Here is a 26732-nt window from a genome sequence, read left to right on the forward strand (position 1 = left end):
TCTTGGTCATATCCCATCTGGAGCACTACATTCAGTTTTGGGCACCGAAGCTCAGAAAAGCTTTTTTGGTCTTGGATGTCGTACAGTGCAAATTCACCAGAATTTTACCAGGGCTTCAAGGGTTAAATTATGAGGACAGGTTGCATAAACATGGCTTGTATTCCCTTGAGTTTAGAAGGTGTTGGGGTGATCTAATTGAGGTGTTTAAAATGATAAAAGGAGTTGGGAGGATAGATGCAGATAAACTATTTCCTCTGAGGGAATGCAGAAAACAGGGCATAGTCTTAGAATCAAAGCTAGGCCAGTTAGCAGTGAAATCAGAAAGCCGTTTTACATACAAAGGGTAATGGAAGTCTGGGGAGCTCTCCCCCAAACGGCTGTGGATGCTGTTGAAATATTCAAGACTGAAATCGCTAGATTTTGTTGGGTAAGGGTATCAACGGGTATGGAGCAAAGGCAGCTAAATAGAGTTGAGGCACAGATCAGCCATGATAGAATCAAAGAATGGTTACAGCACAGAAGGAGGCCATTCGACCTGTCGAGCCCATGCCAGCTCTCTGCAAGAGCACTTCAGCTAGTCTCACTCCCCCGTCCTTTGCCCGAGGCCTTGCACATTTGTTTCCTTCAGGTGCTTATCCAATTCCCTTTTGAAAGCCATGATTGAATCTGCCTCCACCACCCTTTCAGGCAGTGCATTCCGGATCCTAACCACTTGTTGCGTAAAAATGTTTTTCCTCATGTTGCTTTTGGTTCTTTTGCCAACCACCTTAAATCTATGTCCTCTGGTTCTCGACCCTTCCACCAATGAGAACAGTTTCTCTCTAGCTACTCTGTCTAGACCTCTCATGATTTTGAACACCTCCTTCAAATCTCCTCTCAACCTTCTCTGTTCTAAGGAGAACAACCCCAGCTTCTCCAGTTTATGCAAGTAACTGAAGTCCTCATCCCTGCAATTATTCTCATAAATCTTTCCTCCAGCCTCTCTAAAGCCTTCACATCCTTCCGAAAGTACATTGCCCAGAATTGGACACAATACTCCAGTTGAAGTCGAACCAGTGTTTTATAGAAATTCATCATACCTTCCTTGCTTTTATACTCTACGCCTCTAGGTGATGAAGTCCAGGATCCCATATGCATTTTTAGCCGCTTCTCAACCTGCCTTGCCACCTTCAACGATTTGTGCACATATACTCATAAGAATTAGGAACAGGAGTAGGCCATCTAGCCCCTCGAGCCTGCTCCGCCATTCAATAAGATCATGGCTGATCTGGCCGTGGACTCAGCTCCACTTACCCGCCCGCTCCCCATAACCCTCAATTCCCTTACTGGTTAAAAATCTATCTATCTGTGACTTGAATACATTCAATGAGCTAGCCTCAACTGCTTCCTTGGGCAGAGAATTCCACAGATTCACAACCCTCTGGGAGAAGAGATTCCTTCTCAACTCGGTTTTTAATTGGCTCCCCCGTATTTTGAGGCTGTGCCCCCTAGTTCTAGTCTCCCCGACCAGTGGAAACAACCTCTCCGCCTCTATCTTGTCTATCCCTTTCATTATTTTAAATGTTTCTATAAGATCACCCCTCTTTCTTCTGAACTCCAACGAGTAAAGACCCAGTCTACTCAATCTATCATCATAAGGCACTCCCAGGTTTCTATTAATGCACCCCCTTTAGAATTGTACCATTTAGTTTATATTTCTTCTCCTCATTCTTCCAACCAAAATGTATCACTTCACATTTTTCTGTGTTAAATTTCATCTGCCACGGCTGCAGGGTGCTTTGGACAGGTTAGGCGAGTGGGCAAGTACATGGCAGATGCAGTATAAATTGGATAAATGTGAGGTTATCCACTTTGGGGGCAAAAACACGAAGGCAGAATATTATCTGAATGGCGGCAGATTAGGAAAAGGGGAGGTGCAGCGAGACCTGGGTGTCATGGTACATCAGTCACTGAAGGTTGGCATGCAGGTACAGCAGGCGGTGAAGGCGGCAAATGGTATGTTGGCCTTCATAGCAAGGGGATTTGAGTATAGAAGCAGGGAAGTCTTACTGCAGTTGTACAGGGCCTTGCTGAGGCCCCACCTGGAATATTGTGTTCAGTTTTAGTCCCCGAATCTGAGGAAGGACGTTCTTGCTATTGAGGGAGTGCAGCGGAGGTTCACCAGACTGATTCCTGGGATGGCAGGACTGACATATGAGGAGAGACTGGATCAACTGGGCCTGTATTCACTGGAGTTTAGAAGGATGAGAGGGGATCTCATAGAAACATATAAAATTCTGATGGGACTGGACAGCTTAGATGCAGGAAGAATGTTCCCGATGTTGGGGAAGTCCAGAACCAGGGGACATAGTCTTAGGATAAGGGGTAAGCCATTTAGGACTGAGATGAGGAGGAACTTCTTCATTCAGAGAGTTGTTAACCTATGGAATTCCCTACCGCAGAGAGTTATTGATGCCAGTTCATTGGATATATTCAAGAGGGAGTTAGATATGGCCCTTGTGGCTAAAGGGATCAAGGGATATGGAGAGAAAGCAGGAACTGAAGGAATGATCAGCCATGATCTTATTGAATGGTGGTGCAGGCTCGAAGGGCCGGATGGCCTACTCCTGCACCTATTTTCTATGTTTCTATGTCCGCCCATTCCACCAGCTGTCTATCTCCTCTTGAAGTCTATCACTATACTTCCAAGTTTAGTGTCGTCTGCAAATTTTGAAATTGTGCCCTGTAAGGAAGTAAAGGATGGTATCAAATTGAAAACAAAGGCATATAATGTTGCAAAGAATAGTGGAAGGCCAGTAGATTGGGAAATTTTTAGAAACCAGCAAAGGACGACTAAAAAAAATAAAAGCGAGAGAAGATAGCTTATGAGAGTAAACTAGCAAGAAATATAAAAACAGACAGTAAGAGCTTCTACAGGTATATAAAAAAGGAAGAGAGTAGCTAAAGTAAATGTTGGTACCTTAGAGGATGAGACTGGGGAATTATTAATGGAAAACAGGGAAATGGCAGAGACTTTGAACAAATATTTTGTTTCGGTCTTCACGGTAGAAGACACTAAAAGCATCCCAATCGTGGATAATCAAGGGCTATTGGGAGGGGCGAACTTGAAACAATCACGATCACTAGAGAAAAAGTAATAGGCAAACTAATGGGACTAAAGGTGGACAAGGCCCCTCGACCTGATGGCCTGCATTCTAGGGTCTTAAAATAAATGGCTACAGAGATAGTGGATGTATTGGTTGTAATCTACCAAAATTCCCTGGATTCTGGAGAAGTCCCAGCGGATTGGAAAACTGCAAATGTATCGCCCCTATTTAAGAAAGGAGGGAGACAGAAAGCAGGAAACTATAGACTAGTTACCCTAACGTCTGTCATTGGGAAAATGCTGGAGTTCATTATTAAGGAAGAAGTAGCAGGACATTTGGAAAATCATAATAGTCAAGCAGAGTCAGCATGGTTTTATGAAAGGGAAATCATGTTTAACAAATTTGCTGGAGGTCTTTGAGGATGTAACGAGCAGGGTGGATAAAGGAGAACCAGTAAATGTCGTGTATTTTAATTTCCAGAAGGCATTCAATAAGGTGCCACATAAAAGGTTACTGCACAAGATAAGAGCTCACAGGGTTGGGGGTAACATATTAGCATGGATAGATGATTGGCTAACGAACAGAAAACAGAGAGTCGGGATAAATGGGTCATTTTCAGATTGGCAAACTGTAACTAGTGGAATGCCACTCATGCTGGAGCCTCAACTATTTACAATTTATATTAATGACTTGGATGAAGTGTATTGTAGCCAAATTTGCTGACGATACAAAGATAGGAGGGAAAGCAAGTTGTGAGGCGGATACAAAGAATCTGCAAAGTGATATAGATTGGTTAAGTGAGTGGGCAAAAATTTGGCAGATAGGAGTATAATGTGTGAAAATGTGAGGTTATCCACTTTGGTAGGAAAAATAAAAAAGAACATTATTTAAATAGAGATTACAAAATGCTGTGGTACAGAGGGATCTGGGGTCCTTGTACATGAAACACAAAAGTTAGCATGCAGGTACAGCAAGTAATTAGGAAGGCAAATGTAATGTTGGCCTTTATTACAAGGGGGATGGAGTATAAAAATAGGGAAGTCCTGCTACAACTGTACAGGGCGTTGGTGTGACCACACCTGGAATATTTTGTATAGTTTTGGTCTTCTTATTTAAGGAGGGATATACTTGTGTTGGAGGCTGTTTAGAGAAGGTTCACGAGGTTGATTCCTGAGATGAAGGGGATGTCTTATAAAGAAAGGTTGAGCTGGTTGGGCCTATACTCATTGGAGTTTAGAAGAATGAGAGGTATTCTTATTGAAACGTATAAGATACTGAGCGAGCTTGACAGGGTAGATGCAGAGAGGATGTTCCCCCTCATGGGGGAATCTAGAACTAGGGGGCATAGTTTCAGAATAAGGGGTCGCCCATTTAAAATGGAAATGAGGAGGAATTTCTTCTCTCAGAGGGTCGTGGATCTTTAGAATTCTCTACCCCAGAGAACTGTAGAGGCTGCGTCATTGAATATATTTAAGTTGGAGATAGACAGATTTTTGAATGGTTTTGGTTACGGGGAGAGGGAAGTGGAGTTGAGGCCAAGATTAGATCAGCCATGATCTTTTGAATGGCGGAGCAGGCTCGAGGAGCCAAATGGTCTACTCCTGCTCCTATTTCTTATGTACACCCAAGTCCAAGTCATTAATATATTTCAAGAAAAGCAGTGGTCCTAGTACCGATCGCTCGGGATCACCAATGTATACCTTGCTCCAATCCAATAAACAACTGTTCACCACTACTCTCTGTTTACTGTCACTTAGCCAATTTCGTACCCATGCTGTCACTGTCCCTTTTATTCCATGGGCTTCAACTTTGCTGGAAATCCCATTATCTGGCACTTTATCAAACACATTTTGGAAGTTCATGTACACCCCAACAACCACACTGCCCTCATCAACCCTCGCTGTTACCTCATCAAAAAACTCAATCAAGTTAGTTAAATACGATTTGTCTTTAACAAATCTGTGCTGGCTTTCCTTAATTAAACCACACTTGTCCAAGTGACTGTTAATTTTGTCCCGGATTATCTTTTATAAAAGCTTTCCCAATACCAAGGTTAAACTGACTGACTTGTAGTTGCTGGTTTTATCCTTTCACCTTTTTTTGAACAAGGGTGTAACATTTGCAATTCTCTAGTCCTCTAGCACCACCCCCGTATCCAAGGAGGATTGGAAGATTATGGCCAGTACCTCCACAATTTCCATCTTTACTTCCCTCAGCATCCTAGGATGCATACCATCCGATCCTGGTGACTTATCAACTTTAAGTACAGCTAATCTTTCTAGTACCTCCTCTATCAAATTATATCCCATCCTGTACCTCAACTCATCATCATAGACAGTCCCTCGAATCGAGGATGACTTGCTTCCACGTCAAAAAGTTCACAGGTGTTTCAATGATGGACCTAAAAATTCCAGCTCCGAACTAAATCTTGAAGGGTGGAAGATGCCTGTGCTTGGATTTTTTTTTAACGTGTGGTGACCGTTGCACACCAGCCACCACATGGGTTTGACAGAGCTAGGTCTTGGTCCAGTAGCAAGGATTAACCAGGACGATTGGAGACCAGCTCTGCTGCACGGACCTAGTGTGCACACATATCGCAGTGTGGGCTGGACCCTCGCCCCTTCTAGGTCCCGAACTCACGTCTCTCCTGGGCCCCGATCACGTCCCTCTACAATCTCTCGCCCCTCCTTCGCCCTTACCTCTCCGCTCCTGCTGTACCTGCCCACGCTCCACTCACCGACCTGGATCTTGGTGACGTCACTCTTCACTGCTGTTGCTCTCCTGCTCCTTCCACTCCCCGGCCTGCTCCAATGGTGCTCGCAAGCCGGGGGCCGCACAGACTGTTGGGCTAGGCCGCCACGCTGCTCCTTCCACTCCCCGGCCTGCTCCAATGGTGCTCGCAAGCCGGGGGCCGCACAGACTGTTGGGCTAGGCCGCCACGCTGCTCCTTCCGCTCCCCGGCCTGCTCCAATGGTGCTCGCACAGACTGCTGGGCTAGGCAACTCCTTTCTCAACTACCTCCTTTTTCACTATGACTTTGGCAGTATCTTCTTCCTTGGTGAAGACAGATGTAAAGTACTCATTTAGTACCTCAGCCATGCCCTCTGCCTCCATGCGTAGGTCTCTTTTTTGGTCCCTAAATGGCCCCACCCCTCCTCTTACTACCCATTTACTATTTATGTGCCGACAGAAGACTTTCGGATTCCTTTTTATATTAATTGCCAATCTATTCTCATAATCTCTCTTTTCTCCGCTGATCTAATTGAAAGGCAGAACAGGCTTGAGTGGCTGAACGGCCTACTCCCATTCCTATGTGCTTAAGCATTCACATTGCTGTATCATAAGAACATAAGAAATAGGAGCAGGAGTAGGCCATACGGCCCCTCGAGCCTGCTCCGCCATTTAATACGATCATGGCTGATCCGGTCATGGACTCTGGTCCACTTCCCTGCCTGCTTCCCGTAACCCCTTATTTCCTTTTCGTTTAAGAAACAGCCTATTTTTGTCTTAAATTTATTCAATGTCCAGCTTCCACAGCTCTCTGAGGCAGCAAATCATTTCTGTCCACATACATACCAGCATATAAAATCTGTATAATATATTTGCCTGGTTTTATCCTGATGTGACTGAATCTCAGCAGGTGAAAGTCTGTATTATGTATATTAGAGGGGCAAGATGCTTCTGCTGCAATTTTATTGTATTTTGCCTGAACATCGCAGTATTGTGTTTATGTGGACAAGACATATTGGTGTAAACTGGATAATCTAACTTGATAGGCAGGAATTAACAACTGCTATAGAATGTTGCAGTAAATGATCATGAGGATTCCTGTTATAGTGAAGATATTCCATTACCAGAGTTCAATGAAGTGTGTTTCTCATGCAAACCATAATGCTGCACAGAATACTCTGCCACACAAGTTAAAATATGGCTCTACACTGCATATCAAACCTGCATATACTTTATATCCATTTTAACTTTTATAGAAGTTTTAATTGTATTTGTTTTCAGTTGCTTTGTAATAATTGGCTAGAGTTAAGGCAGCAGGAGAGTCACAGTACTCTTAAAAATCTGAACAGTGTACAGCCTTTAACTGCATTGAATTACAACTATATATTGCATGTTTGGTGCAAATCAGAACATAGCTCATGAACATATAAGCAATGTTAATGCATATTATTGTCTAATTACTGGTACCACAGTGATGTTTCAAAATAAACAGCTGAACGATTTTTCTGGCTGAATGCTTAACTTAAAGAAAGGTAGAGAATCAGAGTCACGCTGTTTCACATTGCACACAGAAAACATACACTTGTAGTATTTAACATTAATTGTTAATGAATTGTGTAAAGGAAAATATGTATTCAAATATTTTCATTCATTTTAATGTAGTTTAGAGAGTAAAATATTCATTTGGAACATTCAAATATAAGTTGTATCCCAGTGTTTGAACAAAGAAAAAAAATAACAAAATAATGGAGCCCACTGAAAGTCAGTGACATTTTTGCACCATATCCAAAAATCAGTACTTTTTATTTTTTTCCAGTGCCTGTTCATGTGATCTGGAATTCTGAATTCTACTAAACAATTCAATTTTTTTTCCAGAAGATACAATTACAGAAAATCTGATAGAAAAACAGATTTATCAGGAGCTGTGCGAGTCCTCAGAATGTTAATTCAGACACTGCCTTTTTAGAAAGCGACACTAATGTAAACATGTCCTGTAGGGGGATTGTTCTTATTATGACAGCTTAACCATGTCATTCCTTTTTATCTAATATACTGCAGGCTCTCAATTTTATTTTTATTTACACACTATTCATTTAAATTGCTATTTTTAAGTAAGTCCTGGGGCTTATTTGAGGGCCTTTTAACTTGCTGCTGTAAGAATGCAGACATATCCTGGGGTAAACAGATCACAGAAATTGCTGCAACAGATCCATTCACAAAGAAGAATCTAACAATTTCAAAACATCATGTGTTGTTCGGATATTATTTGAATACACTTTATTTTTGCTGATGGGATTTACAAATGTATCTGACACAGTTGAGTTTCGTGTCACTGAGGCATCGAGGACGACATGTAGAGGATGTGATCAACAGCTCATACTCCGCTATTGCAAACTAAAAGAGCATGCAATTCATTATTCATATTGTCTCCTCATGCACATTAAAGTTGTACAAACTACTCTTAATTCAAAAATAAATCAAAGCAATGGGAATTAGAGGAGGGCTTTTTTAATAAAAAAAGATACAAATTAAGGTATAAAAATAATAAAACTTGGATCACTTTTTATTTATGGATCAATTAATCATGCATGCCACCCAGAGTCAAAATAAAGAAAGTTAAACCTTACATCAGTTTTATTGATCTAGGATTTCTGGTATAAAGGTGTGCTTTCCTGCATAGTCAGCCAATCGATAAATACAAACAATTGGGTTTCATTATTTTAAATCTCATACCATTAGAACTAATTAAACCAAGTTAATATTCAGGAAATTCTTTGAGAAGACCTATACTAAAATTAAAATTAAAAAAGGAGGGGGGGGGGGGGATCATGCTGCTTTGAGGTCTGTGCCCATTCTGCACGCAGTTGAAATAAAAAAAAATCTAATTACCACAGTGATTAAAGAAAGTATGCTTAATTTAAAAATCAAAAGCATTACTTCAAATGGTGCATGAACTGTACATGTAGGAGATCACTGGTCATTTAAATAAGATTTGACTGCCTTGATGGAAGACACTGATGATTTTGCTAAGCAACTTTTCTGTAGAGTTTACTTCATTTTGGGATATTGCTCTTTTGACAAAGGCCTGACATCAATGACCAGGACTTTAGTTAGTCACTTGCGAAATCTAGCAGTTACAACAATTAAATCAGTCAGCCACAGGGGGACAGAGAGACATTCAGAACACTGGCACTAAAATTTAACACAGCCATAGAATATACATAATTCCACCGACTCTTGCGTCTTTCCTTTAACTTTTTAGCATGGTAATCAGAATGAACTCAAATGTGGGCCATACAATTTAAGATATTCTTGGATAAAATGTGAGGACAGAAAACAGCAGGAGTATGACTCGAGTTGTGTAATCTAACATGGCTACAGAATCACAGAAGGAAATTGAGTTCTCCTCAAATATTCTGAATGAAATGAACTGCTCGAAGACAATGGAGATCGTGCTCAGGACTACAGTGCCCTTTTTCTTAACAAAAAAATGAAATGAATTCAATCACAAAAAGAACAGACCTCTATCTATTTGTAACAGACACATATGCTAGCTTGCTATGTAACCAGCAGTGCTGACAGATGTCCATTTTATTCAGTGGATTCTACCTGAATCGACATTCTGCCCGAAAAAACATACAAAAATGAGTAACATGATACAGTGATTGCTGCTCTACCTATATAGTGCCACTGTTTGATACACCATTGTAGCTACACCAAATCATAGCATATAAAAATAAAATGACTGACTTGTTTGCAATGGTACATTGAAAAACTGTAACAGACAAATTCTGCTACAGTAAAATTAAAATGAAGTTTTAGTAAAAAGAAATGTATTAGTTACCGTTAAATGGTACTGTCTCCATATTTCAGGACAATCCTATAAGAGAGGAAAAGAAAGACAATCAGCTCAGGGCAAGTGATACACCAGCTTAACAGTACGGATGTTTTGGTCTAATAAACAGCCACTGATCTTTGTTTGAAAAAAGGTTAGACCAAAAAGGATTTCATTAAAGCTTTAGAAATGCAAACTTTCCTTGTCTGGTCGACAGTTTAATAGCATTTCAGTCGCATCATAAATAAATGGAGGATCTAAATTGAAATTAATAAAAGTGCTTTAAAACATTCAGGGGAGTGTTTGGAATTTGGACAGACAGCAAAATTGTTATTGGTCAACCGACTATTGAATGCAGACAATACCAATTCATGTAGTTGAAATTTTCCCTGAACTTGACCAAGTAGACTGATAAACTCCAATAAAGAGATTCTCAGACCTTTTCAAAGAACAAACGGCAACAAAAGTATGGACACTCTTCAGAAAAAGTTCAAATGAATGTTTTTTGCAGAAAAATTTCAAAACAGTACATCTATAAAAGAGTTTAGTTTCTCTATTTTCAAACCAGTGCGATGATCTCTTGAAACCATCAGGTTTACTATTCCCAATTTTTGATTAAGAATTGCTACAACCAAGGTTGTTTTTTGTCCAGGTATCAAGTACCCACACCCCACCCAAATAAAATGAACCATCAAATTTTGCAAATTCTGACAGCATTGAAATGGGACAAAAATTGAGCAGATGTTTGCCTATTATTTAAGATTTTTTTGTGTAAAACAACTGTTTTAGGTATTCATGCAAAATTATTGAGTGTAGCAATGCCAGGGATTATTTCAAGCAATTCATTTTTAGCCATGGAATGACCTAAGCAGTATCCATTTGCTGTACTGTATGTTGAATATTTATGGAAATATTTATATTAAATTAAGTCCTTTAGCAACAACTCGTTGGTAAAAATTAATTTTAAATTTCTTAGATCAAGATTTCAATTATTATTTTGTTAGGCTTTTAAAAGCAACAATATTTAAGAAAACATAAGCCAGCGGGAGAATTTCTGCACCCCAATCAAACACAATAGAAACACAAGATTTTTGATATTGACTCAACCATTGTAAATAAAAATATGCTTTGTGATTTTACATATCGATCTGATGTCCTTTATAAAAATAAAATAGAAAATATTAGAAATGAATAAAGAAACATATTAAGATTTTAGAGTTCTCTTATAAGCACCAAAGGCAATGCTGTTTGACTTTTCCTCCATTTTTGTTTACTGGCAGTCCTTCTAGATGAAATAATTAGGATTTTAAATATAAATAAAGAAAATCTTCCATTTAGTGCACTTTGGGCAACCAACACCCAAATCTGCTGCATTGACCTTTTCTTTTAAATATACAGAAAATACTTAATGTTCTCCTCTTTGTAGGTGGACCCCATAAAATGAAACCTTTGTAAAAACACAGCAACAGCATGGAGCATGATGGGTTCGCCTTCTGTACACTTATGTACAAGTGTTTGTTGTTGCAGGGCAACTCTTCAGAAGATATACAGGTTAAAATGGCCTCGGGCTGTTCGTACATTAGCATTGGCGTGTTAACAGATTGTGCGCTGAAATTGCTGCTAACATATATTTTGGGAAGCTGATTAATTTCCTTATACCTGCTGAGGGTTCATCTCAATGTGTATCGATATAACACTTGAGTCACTAACAAAATTGTCTTTCCATTCTCTTCCTGTATAGTGATGACTGAACATCATAGTTGGAATGATCCAGGTGGCATGAGTAAGTGGCGCATCTCTTTGTACTCTATCTAAAGTACTTTTTTTAAATATACAAGAAATGGAAATCGATTTGTTGATACGCTTTTATATTTTAATTTTACTTTCCCAAAAGTTAAACTTCTTTGTGTTCTTTAAATTTGCATTTTCTATTTTATTTGTGTGCAAAAAACTTATTTCTGTAACTTTGGCAGGAAGTGCACATCTCAGCTTTCAACAGTTCTACGCAAAAAACGTATTTTCAACAGTCACGGTGCTGCCTCAGCTCATGCGGCGATCTCTGTATAATTTATCAGGTGTAAATTACAGTTTTGGAAAATAAAATACAGTTTTGTGCATCTGCTGTTTAATTCCTACTTCCCTATTCTCAAATGTGAACATCAAAGAAAATAAAACACTCAATTTTTAACAGGCCCCGACAGCTGACAGAGACTTGAGTGCTCAATAGACAGGGCCCTTGCCACCAGTTCTCATATTTCCACAACAATGAACAAACACAAAACACCACTAAACGGCCTTTCCTTCTTTCAGCTATCCTTAGACAGTTGTCTGTCTTGTACTAGAGAGCCTTTATACAAAATCCTGCTGGGAATAGAACACAGGAAATTTTAACCTATGGTTTAACGACTTGCAGAAAAAAATCCCAAAATGTATATACATCCTCACACTCCGTATGTATATGTAACCACAAATGGATAAATTAGCAAAAATTCTACTCTGCCAGGAGGTCTCTGGGAGAAAATGTAGCTGTGATGACTGACAGGGCTTTCAGAAAATATGTTCACAATCACAGACAGTGAAGGCCATGACCTAGATCGTTTAAGAGCTTGTCTTGTCAAATTATCAAAAGCTTCTTCCTTTCTGAATAAAGAGTGACATAAGTGAGTGTCAGGAAACTGCACACTGACAAGCAGAGCATACAATAACAGAATGCACGTCACATACATGCATAACATTGGTACTGGTAATGGCAGGTCCTAATGAGTGAGCGGCTTGCCCAGGAGACTTGGGACCCTGCTGCTACATCCGTTCCACTCAGAAAAAGTCTTGCAGCACTAACTGATCTGTGGCCTGGCACCAGAACTACAATCACTGTAGACAACTTACATTTCTATTTTTACTGCAATCTCTGGTGTTTTGTCAGCTTGGTTTTTGTTAAGGATGCCCTGCTGCATGCTGTAAGTCAGCTCAACACAGCAAGGTCAGGCCCTCTGGAAGTCGCTTTATGGGAAACGGTGAATTTGTTTTACACTTCAGTGCAGTCATACATCAAATCAATCTAAATCCTTAAAATCTAAATATCTTTAAAAATGTTTTGAGATGTGACCAGTGTTTACATTTTAAAATGTGTCTCAAGATGAAAGAATAAATTTCAATGTAACAAAGCATTCTACATCAATGGCAGGTCAAAATTCACAAATATTGCAATTACAAAAGAATTACAGCTATAAACACAAAGGAATATGTGCAAATTGATTTCTTAGTGATAGTATTTTGGGAGTTGACAGTGTATTCGCCAGTCTCAATTTAATAGCAGGCATGCCATTGATATTCTTTGTTTCTTTAATGAATAGAATACTCACATCAGCGTAGTGCCCGGTCATTTGACAGCGATGACACTGTTTTTTCCAATATGCCCTTTCAATGCAGTTCTGAAACCAGTGCCCAGGCATGTTACAGTTTGTACAATATCTCTCCGGGCAGCCTCTCTGAAGGTGACCTCTAACCCCACACAAACAACAGGCTAGCAATTTCTGCAAGGAAAGAGCATTTAACATTTTTAACAAACTCTGCCGATTATAGAATATTGCCTTGTAACAGATACAATAAGAGAGAACTGCGATTCAGCTTTGGTTTCCTCCAGCTTTTGTTCCAATTATTTGGGGACTGATCATGAAAATTCAAGCATGATGGAAGAGTCAAAGATATCAAAATAATTTATATGCATTGTGCTTTTATAATTATAATTTTAGAATTTTTCAATTTAAAATACAGGTTCCTTTAATGTTTTTCATTTGTTCGTTTGATTTTGGTGCTCACCATTTCACCAGTATCGTCCATTGTTTCAGGTTCTGACAAACTTGCAACTGATGGGATTAAGTTCTGCTGTTGATCTGCATGTTATCTTGTATCATAATACACATGACAGATAAATATATTCTGAAACTGGTGGATCTCCAATGGTGTTGCTCATAGTGAGCCAAAGGATATGCCATTCTATAATAATCTATATATTATACTACCAGGAAAAATACATTGAATTTTTTAAAAATCGGAGGAAAACAGACCCTGCGGTGCATGTGCAATCGCCCTGATTTTCAAAAGAAAGACAGCTCAGAAACAAAAATGAGGCACCTCAGTTGGAAAAAGCTGTGGAATTAAGTGGCAAATAATTTAAGCCAGGCAAAATATATTGAACTAAAAATCAGAGGAAAACTGAGGCATTCTGAATAAAACCTTGAAAATGTACAGAAGCAAAATTGAGATACATTGGCCAATAAAGCTGCAGAAATAAGTGGCGAACAAATATAAGAACCAGTTGGTCTTATCTGTCATATTGTAAGTTTGTAAAAATCAATAAAAAATATAAAAACAAAGCCCATTTCATCAAACAAGCTCCTACAGAAAACACTTTTACATGAATAAATCTACTCCTTTTGTTGTGACATTTGCAGGAGGGGATTTGCACTCCAAAGGATGGTTTTAACGAAGGTGGGTCGGGGTGGGGCGACCAACCTGCTCTCAGAAGGGGGGTCAGTCACTAAGATCTTTTAAGGAAGCTGTGTGCCTCCATGTTAACTTCATTTTCATGAGGTAAGTCTCTTTATTGGACTGCTTGTGGGCCAAGATAAGCAGGCGTGTTTCCCCCAGGCCCAGCAAGCTTACCTCCACACAATCGGTCGAGCCCCAGCGACGTCATATTCACCCCCCGCGATATAGAATTCAACAACTTCCATTTCAACCTCCCCGATGTCCATATTTCCCCCCATGATGTCAGACGTCCCCACCATTCCCCTGTAATGTCCGTATCTTCCCACGAGGTCCAACGCTCACACCCGGCGATGCCTGTATCTTACCCCCACGATGTCCTTATTTCCCCGTGATGTCCGTATCCCCCCCACCCCACCCGCCGGCGAGGTCCATACTTCCCCCCCCCCACCCTCAACTACGTCTGTATCCTCGCCCCATGATGTCCTTATCTCGCTCTGCGATGTCCGTATCTCCCCCCTCACAAGACTGACCATCGCGCGAAGTCAGATTTACCCAACCTCCACTCCCGGGCTGATTTCCAGCCCAATGAACAGAATGCCTGTCAATCTGGACTAATGCTGGGTGAAAAACCCATTGAAAAAATGTAAAAGACACCCTGCAATTAAATTTGGCAGGATGTGCGGGAAATCCTTACTACCGGGTTTCCCATCAGCAAATCTTCCCCCTCCCACCGCCTTAATTTTCTTTAAATGGGTTTATGTTATAAATGTAATTTAGACAGATGTAAACTGGGCTGCCTCAAATCAAGATGGTTTGAAAAAAATCTTTGGAATCGTTCCTAAATTGCTGGAACATTGAAGCGATAATGGCACAGCGACGTCAGTCTGGGACCTCCTGAGCATCCAGCCAAATGGTCCATCTCCTTAACCAATAAAAGAAAAGATTAGAGAACGGAACAGAGTGAATGACGGAGATGGAAATAGGATGAGAATTCGATTCAAATTAGATATAGAAAGAGAAATAGAGAAGGAAAGAATGAATTGAGAGAGCTAGAAAAAGAGAAAGGAAAAGAAAGAAAATCATTCAAAAGTTCAAGCAGAAGAAGAGAATAGTGTAACCCAATTAAGTTTGGAAATTATTGCATTGGTCCTTGAAAAGTTAATGAGTGAATGGCAGGGTAAGTGTGCGAAATGTACAAAAATCCTTGACCTGTGAAGTACAGAACCACTTATCCATCATGATCAGGAACAGTTAAACTGTTTTCATAGGAGAAGGGAAATTGCTAGGCCAGAGTCCATCTCGTTCACTTTCTACCACCTTGGTAGTCACATGATACCATGATAATGGAGTTGTTGGCTAATCATAGCTATTAATCTCTATCAATTAGTCTACAACAGACCCAGAAATGACACTAGGAAAAACCCCAGTGGCGAAGAGCTTTGGGAACTATAGGTGCAAAGACACTGTTTTACTGCCAAGCATGCAACACTTGCCACAGCATGGCTTAAATTAGTCGTGTACAGTATACCAAAATGCTGCTTTTAAAAAAAAATCTAATTTGTATTTGAGTGTCAAAATAGTTTTGCATCTTTAAATTGATTGCCATCCGACACTAACACTGCCTACCCGCTGTGATTTCGAGCATTTTTAGTTTTCATTCCAGATTCCAGCATCTGCTGTATTTTGCTTTTGTAAGAGTATAAAGGTGGTACCCTTGTCTCTCTAATCTTTCCTGTCTTCCAACCTATCACGGATCTTCCCTTTTGTTCCTTCTTCCCCTCCCACTTTCAGTGCTTGTTAAGAATCTGTTCTTTCCAAACACTCTCCAGTTCGGACGATGGGTCATCGACCCGAAACGTTAACTCTATTTCTCTCCACAGATGCTGCCTGACCTGCTGAGATTTCCAGCATTTTCTGTTTTTTTCCAGATTCCAGCATCTGCAGTATTTTGCTTTTGTAAGAGTATAAAGGTGGTTCCCTTAATCAGTACACCAGGAAAATAAGCTTTTATGCCACTGATGGAGTTTAATCACCAGCAGTAATTTTAGTGCATATAATTAAGGATCAATGACTACCCAAGCTGCCTTGGCTACGGCATATATTACTGCTGGTCAAAGGCAGAAATTTCAGGACAGTACCACAGTATGTGAAGGGGAGGACTTTCTTCTGGGCCACAAAGACATCATCAATTCTTAGGCAAGTAGCCCAGTTTAGCCTTTCTATGTGGAGTGTAGGTGAATTGGTGGAAGGTCTTCAAGGCAATGTTTCCTCTAATTTATTTTTTTCGTGCACGGTCCCTTTAACTGGCTGCACGGCCCATTCACATTTTCGGGCATGCGTGCTTTCTCTGGTGAGCTGCCTGCGCGGAATCTCCACACTGTTGCAGCTTAACGGGAATGTTATTTCAATGTTAATTAATTTAATGTGTACCCTGCTGGGTGCCAAGCAAGGACTTAAACAAATTGATAGTAAGAACAGAAAAAGCTGGAAATACTCACAGGTCAAGCAGCATTTGTGGAGCGAGAGAAACAGAACTGACGAAAGGTCATCGACCTGAAACGTTAACTCTTTTTCTCTCTCCACAGATGCTGCCTGACCTGCTGAGTATTTCCAGCATTTTCTGTTTCTATTTCAGATTTCCAGCATCTGCAGTATTTTGCTTTTGTTGAAATGAATGCAAGTGCAAGATGCATCTCCCAGAGCTTTCCTGCTTAGTTAATTATACTGGGGTAAAGTTTTGTCTTCAGCAGCTGGGTGGTAATCTGGCAGAGCGGATCAGCTGCTCAATTTTCATCCCGTTGATTTCAATGTAATGAAAATCACGTGGATTTTCTAACAGGCAAGCAATCCAATCCACCCAGGCAGTGAAAAATAAAATTTACCCCACGGTTTCCTACACTTGAATGCAAGTTCCTTGCCAGATAAACTTTCCAAGCTCAGAGATTCAGTGGCAGCCAATCAACTCAGAAGTGGCCAACGCTCCTCCAAATTCCAAGAGCTTGGAGAATTACTGATGGGAGCCTTGAACTGCTTGTTTGTTGGAAATTATTTGAGAAGCCCTCCTTCATTAAAGTCCTTAAATAGCCGACTCCAGCCATTGCCTAATTGTGGAACATTACTGGCTGACAATCTATAATATTAAAGAGTTTCCCCATTAGGGAGGCAGCACAAAGACAAATCAGTCTCAAACCAGATGTTGCATGCAAGTAAATAGTTGCAAGAGAAGAACATAATTTATTTTTGAGATTTTAACCTATCCTAGGGATGTAAAATAAATTATTTCTAGACGTGGTTTTGGATACCATAACTGTCTTCACTCCATCCAACCTGAACCCTCTAGCAGGGGGAAATTCATTGTGTCAGGTGTCAAAATTGAATGACCAGTCTTATAGCTTGGGGTTCTGGTAGGCACAATATTAACATAGAAAATAGGTGCAGGAGAAGGCCATTCGGCCCTTCGAGCCTGCACCGCCATTCAATAAGATCATGGCTGATCATGCACTTTAGTACCCCTTTCCTGCTTTCTCTCCATACCCCTTGATCCCCTTAGCCGTAAGGGCCATATCTAACTCCCTCTTGAATATAGCCAATGCACTGGTATCAACAACTCTCTGCGGCAGGGAATTCCACAGGTCAACAACTCTCTGAGTGAAGAAGTTTCTCCTCATCTCAGTCCTAAGTGGCCTACCCCTTATCCTAAGAGAATGTCCCCTGGTTCTGGACTTCCCCAACATCGGGAACATTCTTCCCGCATCTAACCTATCCAGTCCCGTCAGAATCTTATACGTTTCTATGAGAATCTTATACGTCCCTCTCATCCTTCTAAACTCCAGTGAATAAAGGCCCAGTTGATGCAGTCTCTCCTCATATGTCAGTCCAGCCATCCCAGAAATCAGTCTGGTGAACCTTCGCTGCACTCTCTCAATAGCAAGAACGTCCTTCCTCGGATTAGGAGACCAAAACTGAACACAATATTCCAGGTGAGGCCTCACTAAGGCCCTGTACAACTGCAGTAAGACCTCCCTGCTCCTATACTCAAATCCCCTAGCTATGAAGGCCAACATACCATTTGCCTTCTTCGCCGCCTGCTGTACCTGCTTGCCAACTTTCAATGACTGATGAACCAGGACACCCAGGTCTTTTGTTGCACCTCCCCTTTTCCTAATCTGCCACCATTCAGATAGTATTCTGCCTTCGTGTTTTTGCCCCCAAAATGGATAACCACACATTTATCCACATTATACTGCATCTGTCATACATTCCCACTCACCTAACCTGTCCAAGTCACCCTGCAGCCTCTTAGCGTCCTCCTCACAGCTCACACCGCCACCCAGTTTAGTGTCATCTGCAAACTTGGAGATATGACACTCAATTCCTTCATCTAAATCGTTAATGTATATTGTAAAGAGCTGGGTTCCCAGCACGGAGCCCTGTGGCATTCCACTAGTCACTGCCTGCCATTCTGCAAAGGACATTGCCCCCAATACCATGCGCTTTGATTTTGCACACCAATCTCTTGTGCGGGACCTTGTCAAAAGTCTTTTGAAAGTCCAAATACACCACATCCACTGGTTCTCCCTTATCCACTCTGCTAGTTCAATCCTCAAAAAATTCCAGAAGATTGGTCAAGCATGATTTCCCTTTCATAAATCCATGCTGACTTAGACCGATCCTGTCACTGCTTTCCAAATGCGCTGCTATTTCATCCTTAATGATTGATTCCAACATTTTCCCCACTACTGAGGTCAGGCTAACTGGTCTATAATTACCCGTTTCTCTCTCCCTGCTTTTTTAAAAAGTGGTGTTACATTAGATACCCTCCAGTCCATAGGAACTGATCCAGAGTCGATACTGTTGGAAAATGATCACCAATGCATCCACTATTTCTAGGGCCACTTCCTTAAGTATTCTGGGATGCAGACTATCAGGCCCCGGGGATTGATCGGCCTTCAAACCCATCAATTTCCCTAACACAATTTCCCGCCTAATAAGGATATCCTTCAGTTCCTCCTTCTCACAAGACCCACTGACCCCTAGTACATTCGGAAGGTTATTTGTGTCTTCCTTCGTGAAGACAGAACCGAAGTATTTGTTCAATTGGTCTGCCATTTCTTTGTTCCCCATTATAAATTCATCTGAATCCGACTACAAGGGACCTATGTTTGTCTTCATTAATATTTTTCTCTTCACATATTTATAGAAGCTTTTGCAGTCAGTTTTTATGTTCCCTGCAAGCTTCCTCTCGTACTCTATTTTCCCCCTCTTAATTAAACCCTTAGTCCTCCTCTGTTGAATTCTAAATTTCTCCCAGTCCTCAGGTTTGTTGCTTTTTCTAGCCAATTTATATGCCTCTTCCTTGCTTTTAACACTATCCTTAATTTCCCTTGTTAGCCACAGTTGAGCCACCTTCCCCGTTTTATTTTTACACCAGACAGGGATGTACAATTGCTGAAGTTCATCCATGTGATCTTTAAATGTTTGCCATTGCTTATCCACCGTCAACCCTTTAAGTATCCTTTGCCAGTCTATTCTAGCCAATTCACATCTCATTCCGTCGAAGTTACCTTTCCTTAAGTTCAGGACCCTAGTTTCCAAATTAACTGTGTCACTCTCCATCTTAATAAAGAATTCTACCATATTATGGCCAAGAGGCCTCGCACAACAAGATTGCTAATTAGTCCCTTCTCATTATATATCATCCAGTCTAGGATCGCCAGCTCTCTAGTTGGTTCCTCGACATGTTGCTCTAGAAAACCATCCCTAATACACTCCAGGAAATTCTCCTCCACCACATTGCTACCAGTTTGGTTAGCCCAATCAATATGTAGATTAAAGTCGCCTATGATAACTGCTGTACCTTTATTGCACACATCCCTTATTTCTTGTTTGATGCTGTCCCCAACCTCACTACTACTGTTTGGTGGTCTGTACACAACTCCCACTAGCGTTTTCTGCCCTTTGGTATTCCGCAGCTCCACCCATACCGATTCCACATCATCCAAGCTGATGTCCCTCCTTACTATTGCATTAATTTCCTCTTTAACCAGCAACGCCACCCCACCTCCTTTTCCTCTCTGCCTATCCTTCCTAAATGTTGAATACCCCTGGATGTTGAATTCCCAGCCTTGGTCACCCTGGAGCCATGTCTCCGTGATGCCAATTACATCATATCCATTAACTGCTGTCTGCGCAGTTAATTCGTCCACCTTATTCCGAATATTCCTCGCATAGAGGCACAGAGCCTTCAGGCTTCTCTTTTTAAACACACTTTGCCTCTTTAGAATTTTGCTGTAATGTGGCCCTTTTTGTTTTTTGCCTTGGTATCACTTGGAGATCTAGTAGCCACCATACTGCTTGGTATAGTTTGGGGATGTGGTAAGCACAATATTTCTTGATACATATTGGAGATGTTGTAGACACATGGGGATATGAACATAAGAAACAGGAGCAGGAGCAGGAATAGGCCATTTGACCCCTCGAGCCTGCTCCGCCATTTAATAAGATCATGGCTGATCTGATCATGGACTCAGCTCCACTTCTCTGCCCACTTCCCATAACTCTTTATTCCCTTATTGCTCAAAAATCTGTCTATCTCTGCCTTAAATATATTCAATGACCCAGCCTCCACAACTCTCTGAGGCAGAGAATTCCACAGATTTATAACCCTCAGAGAAGAAATTCCTCCTTATCTCAGTTTTAAATGGGCGGCCCCTTATTCTGAGACTATGCCCTTTAGTTTTAGTTTCCCCTATGAGTGGAAATATCCTCTCTGCATCCACCTTGGCGAGCCCCCTCATTATCTTATATGTTTTGATAAGATCACTTCTCATTCTTCTGAACTCCAATGTGTATAGGCCCAACCTACTCAACCTATCTTCATAAGTCAAACCCCTCATCTCCGGAATCAACCTAGTGAACCTTCTCTGAACAGCCTCCAATGCAAGTACCGGTATATCCTTCCTTAAATACGGAGACCAAAACTGAACACAGTTCTCTTGGTGTGGCCTCACCAATACCCTGTACAGTTGTAGCAGGACTTCTCTGCTTTTATACTCTATCCCCCTTGCAATAAAGGCCAACATTCCATTTGCCTTCCTGCATACTAACTTTTTGTGTTTCATGCACAAGGACCCCCAGGTCCCTTTGTACTGCAGCACTTTGCAATTTTTCTCCATTTAAATTATACGGTAGGCACAATACTCCTTGGTATAATATAGGGATAGGGTAGGCACAATACTCTTTGGTATAATGTAGCGATAGGGTAGGCACAATACTCCTTGGTATAATATAGGGATAGGGTAGGCACAATACTCCTTGGTTTTATTCCTTTGCAGCAGTTTAAGAGTAATCTGGGGGGGGGGGGGGGGGCTTCCCCTCCCATGGGAAGTTCAAGAATGTCTGCTTGGTTTTCCATAACTCGTCTGCTTGCATTGCCAAGACAATCAATGCACTTAAGCCTGTGTATTATGTTCATCTTGAGAGTGCACAAATCACCAATGGGAGGGATTGCACTTTCTACCTCTCAGGTCTTTCTTGCTGTTTGCCATAATTAGGAACTGTTAACATCTAACAAGAAATGTGTGCTAGGAATTATCCCTTCTGAAGATGATAAGTTGGATCATATCCCACAGCTGCACTCTGCAAGCACCTCCTATTTTGCAGAATTGCCTCTGATTTTCATAATCCCAACTGAAACCCATCAGGTGGGAGAGGTAAGGTTAAGGTTAGAGGTCTGTAACTGCACTGCTGCATCCACATACAGGAATATTTCATACTCTTTACATCTTAACCATATGTTTTGGATAAAGAGATCTATCCATGTGCTAACTGCTAGGTATTCCAAAGTCACTACAAATAGTAACAGAGGAAAATAGGTATCCTTGCCATGTGTTCTTATAGCCAACTTAAACAAAGAACAAATAGTACCACACAATGCAATTGAAGCTAGAAGAGCCTTGTACAGAGCTCTTATCTCACGAAACCAGGGTTGAAACCAAATTTCATCAGACTACACTGGTGCTTCCATTGGCTATATCAAAACATCTTCTGTGTCATGGTGGAAAACTTGTGTAAAAAATCTGATGGTGTGTGTTGTGCAAGCTTCCTTAGGCTGTCAGAGAAGTAACTGACCTTTACAATGGTCTTTTGCACCAAATAACATTTGGAAGCACTAATTCCATTCAATGCTCCAGTATCGTTGGCAGTACTTTGCAAACAAGATTTTTTTGAAATAAAAGTGTTCCTGGGTGTCATATGGAGTTGAAAGTCTCTTAGTAGGAACTTTTTTTCAAATTCTATTGGACCCATATGAGCTGGATACTTACCCCTTTGCATGTTTCTTCTTGCCCTTTGCACCAATTGAGGTGCTCCAATTGATTAGAGATTCGTCCAGCATTGGAATCTTTTGAGCTGTAAAGAACCTATTGTACCCAGCAGCTCCTCCCTGATATTCTGCTTGGTACAGAAGCGTGCAACATTCATAGACCTACTGTTCAATTTTAATGGGGTTTGTCTGCATCACCCTTCCCCTGGTCCTAATCAATGGGACTGCTGCAGTTGCTTCAGTTTGTTTTATCTGCCTAATTAGTAAATTTTCTGCTCCCCACCAAAGAACCATTGTGTTGTCCAACAGTAAGAATTCTGTTAGCAGAGGGCAAGATTACATTTAGCCTTTATTATTTCTGAGTGTTTCTTCTGAATGGGAAGTTTTGTGTCAAATCTCCAGCAAGTGGACCTTGAATTTTGGCCACAGCAGTGTTTACAAAGTGTCCTTATAACTGTCTTTAGGCCTTCCCATTGAATGTCCCAGAAGTCACTGAAAAGCTATTTGTCTGCAGGTCACTCTTACTGTTTCTAGTCTTTGTTTTAAGGTGGAGGGGGATGCCAAACAGCAAATTATTGTTCATTCTCAGCTGGCTAGATTTATTTTATTCAGAAAGAGGATTGAATGTGTGGGAGACCATTGTGAGCTGGGATCACCATTTGCTCAGTACTTGTACCTAATCATATTCTCATCTTCTCCTGCTGCATCTAAAAACTGTCAATTCAGGATGATTGGTCAGCCATGGAGAATAAGTAGTAAAATGGCAAGGTAATATAACCACCATATATTTATTAGGTCCATCTCTCTGCTTAACTTTCAGATCAGCCATGATCTTATTAAATGGCGGAGCAGGCTCAAGGGGCCAAATGGCCTAACCCTGCTCCTATTTCTTATGTTCTTATGTAACTCAAAGACCACCCTAACCTCCCACAATGTTGTTACATTTTCTTAAAGAAAAGTTTGACCTGCAACAAGACTGAAGTCCCTATCTATAATGTATTGAAGTTTAGCTACTTCTTTAACATTAGATAAGAACCTGTACAGGTGCAGTGTCCAAAATATGGAAATCCTCGGGGCAGAGGCCATTCCGGATTTTGTGTTTTTCCGGACTTTGGAACGTCTTTCTGACGTCACAAATCCGGAAACACCCGAGCCCAGGTTTGGGTATTTCTGGATTTAGGAACGTCAGAAAGGTAGGGGGAGAAGGCGGTTGCTCTCTGAAGAGCTGGTCTGGTCGCTGGCCCCGTCCAGGAGGTTGTTAGGCGGGGCCCGCCGCCGAGGAGGTGTTCGGACGGGCCGCCACCATCGAGGTGTTCGGACTGGCGGGCCCCATTGCAGAGGTGGTGTTGGGGCAGGCCGGTGAGGAGGCCCCGAGGTAAGGGCAGCGGCAGCGGGCGGGGTGAGGTGAGCGGCAGCGGGGCAAGGTCAGCGGTGGCAAGGTGAGGCCCGAGGTCGGGCAGCGGCGGGGCCCCGAGGTAAGGGCAGTGGCGGCGAGGTGAATGGAGGCGAAGCCCGAGGTCGGGCAACGACGGGGCCCCAAGGTCGACCGGGTTGCTGGTCCAAATTCCGGAACATTTTACGGATTCCGGACGACCCTGCCACCAATCGGTCTGGAGTCCGGATTCTGGAACATTCCGGATTCTGGATTTTGGACACTCAACCTGTATTATGTGCATACAGGTTACTCACAGTAACCCTAATCATGTCAAAGGAACCATGATATATCTCTCCTCTCTGGGTCCTTCACACAGTTCCACTGTGAATGAAACAGATTCATGAACCAGCATTACCGACCCATTTTCTTCCATTAAAAGTAGGGTATATTTTCACCAAATGTAATTTCTTAAACTTTAAGGACACTTTCTCCTCTAAATCGGTATCCTGTAAAAATGGTAACTCCAGTCTTAATCGACTTAAATCCTGCAGAATTTTTAAGCGCTTGACTGGATTTTGGATTCCCTGCACATTCCAGGAGATGAGCTTAACGCAGGAATCACTGACAGCCGTAACTCTGTTTTAATTCTGAAGTTCAAAAAGCTTAATAAATTAACCTAATCCATAACTTTATGGTGAGTGATCAATGTGATATTTAACTTTTTACTATCAGCATAATTATTTAATTCATGAACTGGTGCTGCTCAGCAGTACTCAGAGGCTTTTACTGGTTGTTCACAGGTACTGTAGGTGAATTCCTTTGATGTGAACCTGGTAAAACCCTCCATGACAGTCTTAACACTGATTAACATTGGTACTTCAGTTTTGGCTTATTAGTGTTAATATAATTAAAAAGGTCATCACATCAAATATATAAAGTTACATTTGGAGACTATTATTGATTACTAAAATTTGTTTACAGTTTTATTTCACAATTTACTAGAACCTACGAATACAAGTTTACTTTTTAAACTAATGCCATAATCTGGTGATTTTTTTGGGTAGGTGCAAGGACAGGAGATTTTGTACTTATAACTTACAGTATAAATTATATACTGTAGCTTATACTATAAGTTATAGTCATTATAAAATTAATTATTCCCTGTATCAAACCTCCACCTATAAAATAGATAGTATTTACCGCACAGAAACAGGCCATTCGGCCCAACAGATCCATGCTGGTATTTATGCTGTGAACGAGCCTCCTCCCACCCGTCTTCATCTAACACCATCAATGTATCCTTCTTATCCTTTCTCCTTCATGTGTTTATCGAGCTTCCCCTTAAAGCGAGTTCCACATTCTAACCACTCTCTGGATAAAGAAGTTGCTCCTGAATTCCCTATTGGATTTATTTATGGCCCCTGGTTCTGGTCTTGCCTACACCTTCTTTACGTCTACTCTATCAAATCCTTTCATGATCTTAAAGATCTCTATCACGTCATCCCCCCATCTTTTCTTTTCTAGCAAAATGTGCCCCAGCCTGCTCAATATTTCCTGATAGATATAACCTTTCAGTTCTGGTATCATTCTAGCAGATCTTTTTTGCACCTTCTCCAGTGTTTCTATATCCATTTTATAATATGGAGACCAGAAGTGTTCAGATTATTCCAAGTGTGGGCTCACCAAGGTTCTATATAAGTTTAAATAACCCCACTGCTTTTCAATTCTATCCCTCCAGAAATGAACCCAAGTGCTTTGTCTGCTTTTTTTAATGGCCTTATTTAACCTGCATCGTTATTTTTAGTGTTCTGTGTATCTGTACTTTCAAATCCCTCTGTTTCTCTACCCCATTTAGACACTTATTTTTCAAGGAGTATGTGGCCTCCTTATTCTTCCTACCAAAATGTACCACCTCACACTTATCTATATTGAAGTTCACTCTAGATATAATGGAGGTTTTGCACTCCCAGTTACTCGGGCAACACTCTGCTGGTAATTACAGTGATGTTTGTTAAGTGAGTAATGTCTCAGGATTTGCTGAATTACACAGGCCTGCTTCAACCAGTGAGGAAGCAGCTGAGACGAGGCATAAATTTTTAGGTGGGGTTGAGTTTGATGATTTTGTAACAGGATGTGAAGGCACTATGAACATAAATAGATAAGGATGAAACTATCAAACACTTTTCAAGTGGCTAGAAAGTTTAGAGATGTGCAAACAAGTTATTTTTGATTCTTGCTGCTTTCATGGTCAAAGCACCATACGACAATATTTTTCTCATTATGTTCTTAGAACTAGTTTTTAAACAAAAATAAATATGTATGTATAGAAGTTTGATATTCTGTATAAATCTATCTGTACCTAGATTTCCTGTGGCAATCTGTCCCTTCAAGGTATTAACTCCTTGATGGGGTATGGTTCAACCAGGAAAATGTTGTCCTTCAGTACTCCAGTCACTCACATTATTTATATATGTGTCTCAACAGTGAATGTTAGCAGGCTATTCAACTAGAGAGACATCACAGCCAAACGCAATCTTGCTCTTAACCGACGTCCACGTGTACACACCTTTAGCAATGGTCACTGGAATGGTGGGTGATTTCCCCCTATGTAATCCAGAAATGCTGATGTTAATTGCAATGCTCCTGACACTGGCAAAGCTGAGATCAGTTAACTCAGCACAGACAAAGACCAAATCTAGGACCCTCCTAGAAAAATTTGCTCAGCCATCAGGGGATCCCTATACAATGTCTTTTATTCACTGCCAGTATCTTTCCTCTCTCACGCATCAAGTCTGAGCTGTGTGTCCATCTGGATTGTTACACCATGGCCAGTTGACATGGGGATAAGTTTCTGAAGGACAGAGCTGGTTCTACCCAATGATAATGTCTATT

General features: G+C 41.0%; 1 protein-coding gene across 1 annotated transcript in view; it reads right to left on the reverse strand.

The window, feature by feature from the left end:
* zcchc7 (zinc finger, CCHC domain containing 7) overlaps positions 1–26732 on the reverse strand; it is a 324827-nt gene that overhangs the window by 91517 nt on the left and 206578 nt on the right. The window contains exons 5-6 of the mRNA XM_070880618.1: positions 13014–13184; positions 9661–9696 (exon numbers count right to left, since the gene is read on the reverse strand). Of these exons, the coding sequence (XP_070736719.1) occupies positions 9661–9696; positions 13014–13184 (207 nt within the window). The remainder of the gene's footprint in view (positions 1–9660; positions 9697–13013; positions 13185–26732) is intronic.

This window comes from Pristiophorus japonicus, chromosome 1 (genome assembly GCF_044704955.1).
Source record: "Pristiophorus japonicus isolate sPriJap1 chromosome 1, sPriJap1.hap1, whole genome shotgun sequence".
In the NCBI taxonomy this organism is placed as follows: Eukaryota; Metazoa; Chordata; class Chondrichthyes; family Pristiophoridae; genus Pristiophorus; species Pristiophorus japonicus.